This window comes from Corylus avellana, chromosome ca6, assembly GCF_901000735.1.
Source record: "Corylus avellana chromosome ca6, CavTom2PMs-1.0".
NCBI classification, from domain to species: Eukaryota; Viridiplantae; Streptophyta; class Magnoliopsida; order Fagales; family Betulaceae; genus Corylus; species Corylus avellana.
The window spans coordinates 12,011,175-12,024,635 of NC_081546.1; the positions used below are offsets into that span (position 1 = coordinate 12,011,175).

General features: G+C 39.2%; 1 protein-coding gene across 1 annotated transcript; it reads left to right on the forward strand.

Moving 5' to 3' along the window:
• The first annotated feature begins 360 nt into the window (after positions 1 to 360).
• LOC132184722 (leucine-rich repeat receptor protein kinase HPCA1-like) lies at positions 361 to 12,897 on the forward strand. The gene is made up of 19 exons (XM_059598455.1): positions 361 to 539; positions 7,149 to 7,272; positions 7,394 to 7,465; positions 7,644 to 7,718; positions 7,839 to 7,910; positions 8,015 to 8,176; positions 8,260 to 8,334; positions 8,417 to 8,488; positions 8,597 to 8,668; positions 8,769 to 8,837; positions 8,937 to 9,011; positions 9,301 to 9,372; positions 9,463 to 9,597; positions 9,691 to 10,160; positions 10,257 to 10,412; positions 10,535 to 10,674; positions 10,780 to 10,999; positions 11,151 to 11,386; positions 12,170 to 12,897. The coding sequence occupies exons 1-19, from the start codon at positions 455 to 457 to the stop codon at positions 12,680 to 12,682; spliced, it is 2,895 nt and encodes a 964-aa protein (XP_059454438.1). The 5' UTR covers positions 361 to 454; the 3' UTR covers positions 12,683 to 12,897.
• The last annotated feature ends 564 nt before the right edge of the window (positions 12,898 to 13,461 follow it).

Below are 13,461 nucleotides of genomic sequence, written 5' to 3' on the forward strand. Positions count from 1 at the left end.
TGTTTGTGGTCGTGGTTAGGCGGCCGGCATGCCAAGTTGCCAACAGAGGCGGGCGGAGTGCTGCCTCAGCAAAACGTCCAAATCCTTCTTCATTATGAGAGAGAGAGAGAGGAATTCTATATAATGGCATGCTTCCATGGGCAGTGGACTAGTGGGAAGGAATTAATAGCTAGATTGGCTTCAAAGAGGGAAATCAATTGCTTCCAAAAAGAAAAAGAAGAAGAAAAAAAATGCAGAAAAGGACACGTATTCTCCTTTCTGCCCATGAGATATTTTCTTTTTTCGTTTTCTTATAGCAAGTGTCAGCGTCCTCAGCCTCATCCGCTAATCACGCATTCCTAAGGTAGCTGGTCAAGCACATGCTAGCCATGCCATTTTTTACGAGGAAGAATTGTCTTCTGTAGTTGTTTCTTCTTGTTGTAATCCCTGGAGATATTAGTTTGCAGAAGCCGCCATGGGAGGCACCCAGTTGCTGCTCTTTCTTGCTTTCTTTTCTGCTGGAATGCACCTTATTAACTCGCTTACAGATCCTCGTGATGGTAAGTGCACACCATGTTTGTTGTTGTTTTTGTATTCTTTGTGCACACCATTTATATGTGGCTTCTCTCTCTCTCTCTCTCTCTCTATATATATATATATATATGTTCTTTCATTTTGATCTGTCGCCCTGATTTGTAAAATGTTTGCCTTTCTTTCTCTGTAGAATTGTCTTACCAGCACGATGTTGTCTGTATGGTAAAAAATATATTATGTCGTTGTTGTTGAGGTACTCTTCGATTAGAGGCTGAAGGTTACTAGAAATTGCATGATCTGCTATAGCTCTACTGTGTACAACATTTTTAACGAGTTTATTGACAAACAATCTGTTACAGTACTGATATGGATTCAATACTGTAATGGAGAGTAAGCAAGAAAAGAATAAAAGATGAAAGAGAAAAGAATGGAAATTGGGAAGAAGAAAACTTTTATTGAGCAATAAGTAACTTCGAGAGTTACAACCTCCTAAACACATTCTAGAGTGCCAATCTCCATGTTCATTAAGAACTACAAACAACCAAGCTACCTTTACAAATGAAGAGAGAACTATTTATAGTGCTCTTGTAAACTAACCACCTAACTGAATTAACAAATCAGCACGTGGGATTATCTTCATGCATCACCAACACCTGCCAACTCAGCTCCACCAACTTCATGCATGTGGCAATACTCCCCCGTTTCAGAACACCTTGCCCACAAGGTGTGGATAGGCCCTTTTCAAAGCATAGAACTCTTCCCAAGTTGCATCCTCTTGAGATTGACCTGCCCATCTAACCAAAACTTCAGTGATTGCCCTATTATCTTGAGGTCTAGACCTGTGAGCTAGCACCTTCACTAGTTTAGGCTGAATGATACCATTAGCATTTACTGGGGGCAGAGTAGGGACTACAATATTGCTGCTACCTACCTTAGGCTTTGGCTGGGACACATGAAACACAGGGTGAATCCGAGCATTCTGAGGTAAATTTAATTCATAAGCTACCTCCCCCACCTTTCTAATCACTGTAAAGGGACCATAAAACCTAGGAGACAATTTCAAGGCCCTCCTAGTAACTAGAGAACCTTGTCTGTAAGGTTGCAATCTGAGATACACCTGCTGACCAACTTCTAAAGTCCTCTCTGACCTTCTCAAGTCAGCATACCTCTTCATTTTCTGCTGAGCATGCTGAAGGTTATGCTGTAGAAGCCCTAGAATTTCCTCTCTAGACTTCAGAACCTCATCTACAGCTGCCACCTGAGTTGTGCCTGGCACATAGGTTAACAGCCTAGGAGAGAGCTTGCCATAGACCACTTGAAAAGGTGTCATCTTGATGGACTCTTGCCAACTGGTGCTATACCAGCACTCTGCCCAAGGTAGCCAAGATAACCATTGCCATGGACTATCATCAGCAAAACACCTTAAATAGTTCTCCAAGCTTTTGTTTACTATCTCGATTTGTCCATCAGTTTGTGGATGATAGCTGGTACTCATCTTGAGTATAGTCCCCTGCATTCTAAACAATTCCTTCCAAAATGCACTAGTGAAGGTAGGATCACGATCAGAGACAATAGATGTAGGCATACCATGAAGTCTGATTATATTGCTTACAAAGAGTTGAGCAATCTTTGAAGCAGTATATGGATGAGCCAAGGAAGTGAAATGAGCATACTTGGACAATCGATCCACTACTACCAAAACCACAGAATGTCCATTGGAAAGAGGCAATCCTTCTACAAAATCCATGGTGATATCAGACCAAATCTGAAGTGGAATGGGAAGTGGTTGCAGCAACCCAGCAGGAGAAGTGTTCTCATATTTCATTTTCTGACAAACTTCACACTCCTTAATAAACTGCTTAAGATCCTTCTTCATGCCCTTCCAAAAAAAAATCTCTTTTAGCCCTCTGCATTGTTTTCTCATAACCAGAATGGCCTGCAATAGGATCACCATGAACAAAGGACAGAACTTGAGCCTTAATGGTTGGATCATTACCTAAGCACAATCTGTTTTTGTAAAACAGCAACCCCTCCCTGTAAGCATACTTAGTGGTATTCAACTGATTAGTTAACCACTTAGTAATCAATCCCTGCATAAGTAGATCCTCCTTATAATGCCTTTTCAACCTATTCACCCAATCCGAGGTAGGGATTGACAAAAGAGCAAGTGAGATCTCTTCTGCCCAACCATCCCTCCTAGACAAGGCATCTGCCACCTTATTTTCCACCCTTCTCTTAAATTCCACTGTGAAATCATACCCTAACAGCTTGGAAATCCATTTTTGTTGGAAGGGAGTACCAACCTATTGCTCCAACAGAAACTTCATGCTTTATTGGTCAGTTTTAACAACAAAATTCTGCCCCAACAAATAGGGTCTCCACTTCTGAATAGGAGTTACCAAAGCCAATAATTCCTTTTCATAAGTGGACATGAGAAGAGCCCTTCCCGTCAAAGCTTTACTCAAATACGCAATAGGCCTACTGCTTTGCATCAAAACTGCACCTATTCCTACCCCACTTGCATCACATTCAATGACAAAAGGTTGAGCAAAGTTTGGCAATGCTAAAACAAGAGAATGAGTCACAGCAGTTTTGAGATCCAGAAAAGCACCCTTTGCAGCTTCATCCCAAGAAAATGCATTCTTTTTCAACATAGATGTCAATGGGGTAGCAATTGAACCATACCCTTTAATGAATTTCCTGTAATATCCAGTCCACCATGGCCTAAATCTTACCTGGATCAGCTTTTACACCCTGTTGAGAAACAATGTGCCCCAAATAATCCACCTCATCACACCCAAATCTTCATTTAGATCTCTTAGCAAACAACTTATTCTGCCTCAGAATATCCAAGGTTTGCTGTAGATGAATTCTATGTGTCTCCACATCTTTACTAAACACCAAAATATCATCAAAGAACACCAAAATAAATTTCCTTAAATGAGGTTTAAACATATGGTTCATCAAACTCTGGAAAGTTGAAGGAGCATTTGTTAAACCAAAAGGCATAACCAAGAACTCATAATGCCCTTCATGTGTTCTAAAAGCTGTTTTGGGTATATCTTCTTCCACTACCCGAATCTGGTGATAACTAGATATCAAGTCCAGCTTAGAAAATTTTGTAGAACCCCAAAGTTCATCCAAGAGTTCATCTACCACAGGAATAGGAAACCTATCCTTAATTGTCACTTTGTTGAGGGATCTATAATCCATACACATTCTCCAAGTTCCATCGGCCTTCCTAACAAGCAACACTGGAGATGAAAAGGGACTGGTGCTGCTTCTGATAACTCCAGATTTCAGCAACTGCCTGACTATCTTCTCGATCTCTTCTTTTTGATAAAAAGGATACTTGTAGGGTCTTACTAACACTAGCTGAACTCCTTGCTGTAAAGGAATGGCATGCTCATGAGCCCTGCTGGGAGGTAAACCAGTAGGTTCTTGGAATACATCTTCAAATTGCTCAAGTATATCATCAAACAATCCTTTTTTTCCCACTTCAACCTTCCTCCCTTCATGATCTTCTTGTTCTGTCTGCACTGCATTATTAATAAGCTGTAACATGACACCTTTGCTTCCCTTCTGAAGCCCTTGCAATGACTTCCCATCCTCCAAACTCAATTGAGGACCCTGCTGCAACCCATGTAACACACACTTCTTATTACCAAATTGAAACTCCATGGTTAGCTGACCAAAATCCCACAAGATGGGACCTAACAACCTCAACCATTGTATCCCCAACACAATGTCACAACCAGCTAAAGGCAAAATGTACAAGTTCATTTGAAAAAAATTCCCTTGCACCATAAGTTTAAGGTCTGGACTCCTTCCTGGGCTGCTAATCACCTGGCCATTTGCAATCCTCACCTTAATAGAATCATCACTAGCACTTACAATCCCAACATATTAGCTAGTTGAGCATCAACAAAATTATGAGTACTACCAGAATCTATAAGAATGACTACTTGCTGAATTCTTAAAACTCCAATAACCCTCATAGTTTTTGGATTAGGGGTACCTGTAATGGCATTCAGAGAAATTTCTGGCTCTTCATCTAAAAAAAATTGTCTTGGATCCTCCTCCTCTTTGTCACCCACATCCAGCAACTACTTTTTGTTCTATAACCTCTTCAATCAGAAACAACTTAGGTACAGCACACACATGCCCTCTACCCCATTTGGCATCACAAGAGTAACATAAACCCTTTTTTCTCCTCTCATCCATCTGAGCAAGAGATATTTTCTGTACTGGAACCAGTGCTTTAGGAACATCATTAACAATTCCTCTAGCTTGATTAATTCCTCCAACACCCCCCTTGAATCTGTCTAGGAGAATTGGAAAACTGTATTCTATTTCCATACAAATTACTCCCTTTAGAAAAACCAGTATTGCCATCATTCCCCCCTCCTTGATTCTTCCAAAAATATTTCCCTGACCTACTGTTAGTTACCAGACACTCCTTTTGAAGTTTTGCTAAAGCATAAGCATCATTCAAGGTCTTGGTATTAAACATCCTCACAGGAAGTCTAATGTCATCCCTCAAACCCCCCAAAAACATGCTCAATTTATGAGAATCAATCAACAATAAGACTCTATTAGCTAACACTTCAAACTAAGTTTTATATTCATCTAAAGAACCAACTTGTTTAAGTTTAGATAGGGTCTCCATAGGGTCATCATATGCACCCTTACTGAATCTAACTTGAATAGCCACAAAAAAAGCATTCCAACTAGGCAGATTATGAGTATTACGCAAAGCTTGAAACCAAGATAAAGCTTTACCTTCCATATGGAATGAAGTAATTCTCAATTTATGCCCTTCCTGAACACGATAGAAATCAAAGAACTGCTCTGCCCTATAACACCAAGAATCTGGATCCTCACCATTAAAAGTAGGAAGCTCCAGCCTAAAAGCCTTTGTAAAAATCCCATCATTGGTTGTTGACTCCTCTGCAAACTGCCTTTCCCACTTACTTGCAGCAACATGACCTTGAACTTGCTCAACTTTGTCCACACTCTGCTGCATAGGATGTTTCTACTTGGTCATCATTCCCATCATGGCCTTCATTGCTGCCTCCAAAATCAACTGATTTATAGTTGATTTAATTTAACATTAGAGTCCTGAAGACTCTTCATGGCTGACTGCAACACCACACACTCAGTTTGGACTGCAGGCCTTGTTCCCACTGTACTACTTCTTCTGCCATTGCTAACCTTGTTTTCATACAACCCAAAGAAAAAAAAAAAAAAAAAGAAGCCAAAATATCCCAAATGGATCAAGGGCTTTGATACCACTTGTTACAGTACTGATATGGATTCAATACTGTAATGGAGAGTAAGCAAGAAAAGAATAAAAGATGAAAGAGAAAAGAATGGAAATTGAGAAGAAGAAGAGAACTTTTATTGAGCAATCAGTAACTTCGAGGGTTACAACCTCCTAAGCACATTCGAGAGTGCCAATCTCCATGTTCATTAAGAACTACGTACAAACAACCAAGCTACCCTTACAATTGAAGAGAGAACTATTTATAGTGCTCTTGTAAACTAACCACCTAACTGAATTACAACTTCATGCTAACCACCTAACTGAATTAACTAATCAGCACGTGGGATTATCTTCATGCATCACCAACACCTGCCAACACGTGGGATTATCTTCATGCGTCACCAACACCTGCCAACTCAGCTCCACCAACTTCATGCATGTGACACAATCTCATAGCTAGAATTGTAAAAAGTGTTAAAAAGTAATGATTAAGTAACTAAATTTACCTATTCCTATCTATTTATGTTTTTGGGATAACTAGTAATTTGACAAAATGGTAATGAGTTAAGAAAATACATGATGAACTATAAACCTCAAGGGGTTGGCTCAAGTATATTAGGTTTAAGGTTTGAATTCTTTTAGGTGCAAACCATTCTTTAGGGCCATGGCCGTTTGAGAAGTTAGAGTCTTAGTTGATCCGTATGAAAAGAGTGCTTTGCACAGGTATGAGGTTTGCCCGATATAAGTGGGTACATGAAGTGACCCTACCTTGAAGGATTCATTGTCATAAAAAAAATTTAAAAAGAAAAATCGAATAAAATACATTTTGAAATTGATTTTTTTTCCTTTTTTTTTTCTTTTTTTTTGACGAAAAATGGGAATATGCTAAAATGGAAGAACTTTGCACATGTCAAAATTCACGATCTTATATGACAAATTTACATGGTGATGATATTTTCATATGGGGGTAGCTACCTGGTAGTAGTGTAAGAGAGTAGTGAGAGTAATGTGATACAAATTTTGTGTAAAAGTTATTCAATTTCATACTTGACGAACTGCGTCTGATTCCATACTTGACGTGATGGTTGACTCTAATGCCATATGATATAAACGTTGTATAGAACTCATCACCCTTGAAAACCGATTTATAACAAGTGGATGTCCAAAACTTTATATGCATATGATTAAAATTGTACTTAAACCATTTGAGATAATTAAGATTGTAACGTAAGGCAATGGTGACGGTAGTGTTTATTTTGTATTATCTATAGCTAGGACTGCTAACTCCCATCTATACTTTCTACTGTCAAATTTATCCTACATATAGTTTCCTTGTATCAAGCATATGATTAAATTTATATTGGTGCAGCCTCTCCACTCCAATCCCTGAAGGAGTCGTGGGAGCACACACCACCAAGCTGGCGAAATTCACATGATCCTTGTGGAACACCCTGGGAAGGAGTTAATTGCAGCAATTCTCGGGTGACTGCATTGTAAATATCTTTCTATTACTTACTGCCTCCATTTCTTAGTTTTTCTTGAACAATTAATCTTCATTGTCCTCTTTTTTTTTTTTGGGCCATTGTCGATTTTTTTGTTTTCAATTATTCTCAGGGGATTATCAACCATGGGCCTCAAAGGGCAACTCAGTGGTGACATTGGAGGGCTCTCTGAACTGAGATCCTTGTGAGCATTCTTCTTCTTCTTTGAACCATTGCAAATACCTGCATCAAGTTTCCAACAGATAACAAGTTGTACAACAAAACAGATTCTTCTGCTCTGTTTTTTTTGGACATGTCTCATTCTTAATTAGCATGTCTGTTCTGCTCTGTTCATTGAAGTGGTGATATTATTCAATTTCCAGGGACCTGTCATATAACCGAGACCTCACAGGTTCCCTGTCTGCACAGTTGGGAGATCTACAAAATTTGAGCATCTTGTAAGATCCAATAATAAGCAAGCTAATTTTCCTATCACCCCTCCATCCAACTCTTTTAAGTAATTTATATATTTCAATACACTGAGACAAGCATGTACTTTTTTGTTTTTCATCTTTCAGAATCCTAGCTGGCTGTGGCTTCAGTGGTGATATTCCACATGAGTTGGGGAAGCTTGCAGAGCTGTCCTACCTGTAAGATCTGCCAAAGTTATCTCATAGTACTTCATGAATGAATATGGCAGTGCATTTTTTTTTGGTGCCTTGTCTGCTTTATTCAGCACTACACTCCCTCCCAGGGCTCTCAATTCAAACAACTTCACTGGAAACATACCTCCATCTTTGGGGAATCTCTCCAAACTCTACTGGCTAGACCTGGCAGATAATCAGTTGACAGGACACCTCCCAATATCAACCCCCACTACCCCAGGCTTGGACCTCCTTCTGAAGATTAAACACTTGTGAGTTTTTTTTTTTTTTTTTTTAATATATTTAGAACATTGATTTTGGCACAAACAATAGTTTGATTCCTACAAACTTGCAGCCATTTCAACAAGAACCAGCTTTCAGGTCCCATTCCGGCCAAACTTTTCAGCTCTAAGATGGTACTGATACACGTGTAAGCTGCTGATACCACCCATCTGTTTATATTCAATGTTTTTATGTCTTTCTCCTTCTAAATGTTTGTGGTTGAATGGCAGATTATTTGATAGTAACCAACTTTTTGGAAGTATCCCATCAACATTGGGACTTGTACAGACTCTTGAGGTTCTGTGAGTAAAACCCACCTTAATTCAACCTTTTTCAGCTACAACTTTTCTTCACTAAATGTCCTAATTCCCTCACATTCATTGGAGTTAAACTGTTCCAAATTGCAACAGTCGGCTCGACAGAAATGCTTTGACAGGAGATGTCCCATCAAATCTGAACAACCTTACAAACATCAATGAATTGTGGGTATTTACTTCTTAGCAGTATGTAGTGATGCTGTTTTAGCATAATCATATTGGAGGTTACTTAGCTTTCTTGTTCATGCTGTTGTGTCTTCCTTAGGAATTTAGCCCAAAATAATCTGACTGGCCCTATTCCAGACTTGAGTAAAATGGCCGCCCTCAATTATGTGTAAGTGGATGACATGGGGTTGCCATTTGTGGTTTTCCATTTCTCTAACTTGTTCTTTTCATGAACTGAAGAACCTTACTCGATGGCTTATTTTTACAGGGACCTTAGTAACAACTCCTTTGACCCATCCGAAGCTCCAGCTTGGTTCTCAACCTTACAATCACTTACCACTCTGTAAGTCTTTAGTAGGTCGAAGATCCGAGCTCGTTTGCTAATGCTTTTTAAGATTGCTTTTTGCTTTTTAGGAAAAAAGCAAAAGCATAACAAACAATTCAACACACAAAATACTAAAAACTACTTTTATATTTATGTCACACAATGAAAAAGCTAAAAAGACATTCTAAAAAGCATTAGCGAACGAGCCCTGAAACTCTCCCTGCATCTCCCAAAAAGAACATGCAAATAAAAGATCCAATAACTTTCTTGACTTATAGCATATGCTAATGTGTGATTTGTGGCACAGGGTTATGGAATATGGAAAACTTCAAGGGCCTGTCCCGCAAAAACTATTCAGCTTTCCACATATACAGCAAGTGTAAGTTCTGATTTGTACAGGAGGGAGCATTAGAATTTGACAATAAAGAGAAACTGTAAGTTTGACAATTCAATTCCTTTACATTCTCAGGAAATTGAGGAACAATGAATTTAATGACACATTGAACATGGATAAAGACATCAGCCCACAATTGCAGCTTGTTGATTTGCAAAACAACCAAATAGCTGCAGTAACGCTTGGCGCTGGTTACACAAAGATATTAATGTAAGAGAGCTTATGGCCTTTAATCTTCAGCTTGAATGATATTTGTATTTTCTCCTAGTCATCAACCTTATTTGTAAATTTTACATACTTCAGATTGATTGGAAATCCAGCGTGTTCCCCTAATCTCTCGAATACCAAATACTGCCATCTTCAGGAACAAACTACAATGCCCTATTCTACCAGCCTTGCTAATTGTGGGAGCAAATTATGCCCACTTGATCAGAAGCTCAGCCCTCAGAGTTGTGAATGTGCTTATCCATATGAAGGAACATTATACATCAGACCCATTATCAGGGAATTGTCCAATGTAGCTTTGTTTCAGTCACTTGAAAGGAACATATCGATTAAACTGGGCCTCACTTCCGGTTCTGTTTCTATTCAAAACCTCTCCTTCAATGGTGAAGACTATCTTCAAGTGCAGCTGGCTCTCTTTCCAGCAGAAGGAAAATATTTTAATAGATCGGAGATTCAGAGAATTGGGTTTGATCTGAGTAAGGAAACTTTCAGACTGCCTAAGGAGTTCGGACCCTACTATTTTCAAGCATCTCCTTATGTTTTTCAAGGTTGTTCAAATCACATCTCCTTATACTCTCATCTCTCATCTCTCTCTCTCTCTCTCTCTCTCTTTTCTTCTCTGACAAAGTTATATTTTTCTTCAGACTCAGACAGAGGAACTACCATTATTAGCACTGGTTTGATTGTTGGAATAGCAGTTGGCAGTGCCATTTTGGTTCTGGTCCTACTGGGGGTAGGGACATACGCTGTTCGGCAAAAGAAACGTGCAGAAAAAGCCATTGGAATGAGTAGACCATTCGGTAATTACTCCATAAAATATTTGTTATTGTGTAGTCCAAGATTCAGGCATCTATATGTTGTAGGGAAGATTAAACATCAGACAAATTGTTTGCTTGTGTGGCTAATCTTCACTCTCTTCCAGCTTCCTGGGCACCAAGTGGCAAAGACAGTGGCGGTGCACCACAATTACAGGGAGCACGATGGTTCTCTTATGATGAACTCAAAAAGTGCTCCAACAATTTCTCTGACAGTAATGAGATAGGCCATGGAGGGTATGGCAAGGTAAATTTCCCAGTATTTAATCTGTTCTTTTCTATTTTTTCTGACCATCCTATTATTTAATCAACACCAGTCACTGCTTGCTGATGTTTTTATGGTTCTCCCTAGGTTTATAGAGGGATACTCTCTGATGGACAAGTTTTGGCAATCAAAAGAGCTCAGCAAGGATCAATGCAGGGTGGACTCGAGTTCAAGACTGAAATTGAGTTGCTTTCGCGAGTTCATCACAAGAATCTTGTTGCCCTTGTGGGTTTTTGTTTTGAACAAGGAGAGCAGATGCTAGTCTATGAATATATGCCTAATGGGACGCTTAGGAATAGCTTGGCAGGTACAATTCACTTTATTTCAATCAACCAAAAGGTTATTTGAATAATCTACACTGTATATCCACAATCTATGAGAACTTAGTTCTTTGGTAACAGTCAAATACTTCTTTTCAAAGTCTAATAGGAAACTATTTGCATAAATATGAGTTGTAGGGAGATCTAACATTCATCTTGATTGGAAGAGAAGACTCCGCGTTGCACTTGGCTCAGCTAGAGGACTAGCTTACCTACATGAGCTTGCTAATCCTCCCACAATCCACAGAGATGTTAAGTCCACCAATATTCTATTGGATGAAAATTTAACAGCAAAAGTTTCAGATTTTGGGTTGTCTAAACTGGTATCGGACACTTTCAAAGGTTATGTTTCCACTCAAGTTAAAGGCACATTGGTAAGTAATACCACCGAATCTCTTGCTTTATACAGTTCTTCAATCTGATATGTTTCAGTGAGCAGTTACCTTGTCTTCCTGCATTTAAAAAATGTAGGGGAGACAAACAAAATTAATCTAGCTATTCAAGCAAAGATTAATTTTCATATTGTTAGAACAGTTTCCTAGTGCCAGATGCTCGATTAATTTACATTTGTAAAAAGAGAGAATGTAAGCATGAGAGCCTGCCGGTTGGTGCCAGTGGGGATAGTCTTGATGCATAAGTCAGTATGGTGTTTAAAAAGAAATATAAATGCACTTAAGTCTGAGTGTTGAGCTTAGGGCCAAAAGTCTGTCTTACTTTGTTGGAGCTTATCATTTATAGTATTATGAGTATGACTGCTTCCATGCCATGTTCGAGCCTGGTCGTGGGATTTTCCTCCACGATGGTTTAGGCTTAAGCACCCTACATCCCTTATTTAGGATTGTATTTTGCATAATGGGTTTGAATATGGTTACTTGGCTTGGTGTGCACTTCATTACTATCAGAGCAGATCCCCTGTTGCTCATGGTATAGTGGAACCGGGCCTTTGAAGCTGCTTTTTACTTACTAACCAGTTTTGGGCCTTCATAGGTGTGTTTTGTGGGCCATGTAGCCTTGTCGACCCAAATCCAACACATATTAACAATAGCTTCATTTTTCATTTTTCATTTTCATGCATGCTTTTATTTAAATTCAAAGTAGATTCTCCATTAACAGGAATCTCTATTGAATTTCATTTGCAAACTGGCTTGTGCTTGCAGGGTTACCTGGATCCAGAATACTACCTGACTCAACAATTAACTGAGAAGAGTGATGTGTATAGTTTTGGAGTGGTTATGCTTGAACTGGTAACGGCAAAGCAACCGATTGAGAAGGGAAAGTACATCGTCAAGGAGGTGCGAATGGCGATGGATAAGAACGATGAAGAACACTACGGCTTGAAGGACATGATGGATTCATCCATTAGAAACACACCTAATCTTATAGGGTTTGGAAGGTTCTTGGAGCTGGCCATGCAATGCCTTGAAGATACAGCTGCAGATCGTCCTACAATGAGTGAAGTGGTAAAGGCCATTGAGACTATCTTACAGAATGACAGCTTGGCTACAAACTCTACTACTTCTGCATCAACATCTGCCACAGACTTTGGAGCTTCAAAGGCTGCTTTTAAGCATCCTTACAATGACTCTTCGCCAAGAAAGGATGTCAGTGGCAGCGATGTGTTTGATTACAGTGGCGGATACACAATTTCGGCAAAAGTCAAACCCAAGTAGTAGCAAGCATATATATACTCTCTATCTTCTACATTTTGTTTTTCCTGTTTAATTGCTTTTTAGGAAGTGTCTATTGATATATTATACAGAAAGAAATGTTTGATGTGTATGGAATACAGAAAAGTTTAATTAGGAAGACAGGAACGTTGGCTTTTTATCACACTTGCTGACCTTAATCTCTTTCTTATGCTTTAAGTTTCATCATTTACCTTCAACTTTCAGCATGTGTCAAATAAATGTTTTATCCTGTAGGATTCCTAGGGCCACATAAAGGACTTTCTCAGCTACCAAACAGAGAGCAAAGCCATGGTTTGGACTAAGGAAGAGAGAGACAGAGAGATGGGTAATTAGATGAAATTAATGTCATGAAGCTGTCCATGGATAATCCATGGTTGCTATGGCTGAGACTTGGTGTGTAAAGGGACTGCCATTTTCGTGTATTCAGTTTGATGTTGTATTCTATTGAAGTCAAGGAGACCAACTTGTGCATGTTGTATGTATGATCACTATCTTATCCAAAATCAGTGAAAGGAGGAAAATATCTTCCTTCGAAGTTAATGAGGTGTTTGGTCCGTTTGGATGTTCAAATGAGTTTGAGTGGTTGAATTGTTGTCTTTTCGTTTCCATGCAACAAAGATATTTGATTTCAAGTACAAGTGGGGCAAAGCCCTGACATGGTGGGTGTTGATACACAGTTTTCCAAACAATGACGTGGCACGCCTGCCGAGCTTGAGTTGACCAACGCACGAACTATTTGACTATACAATAAAGAAAAAAGA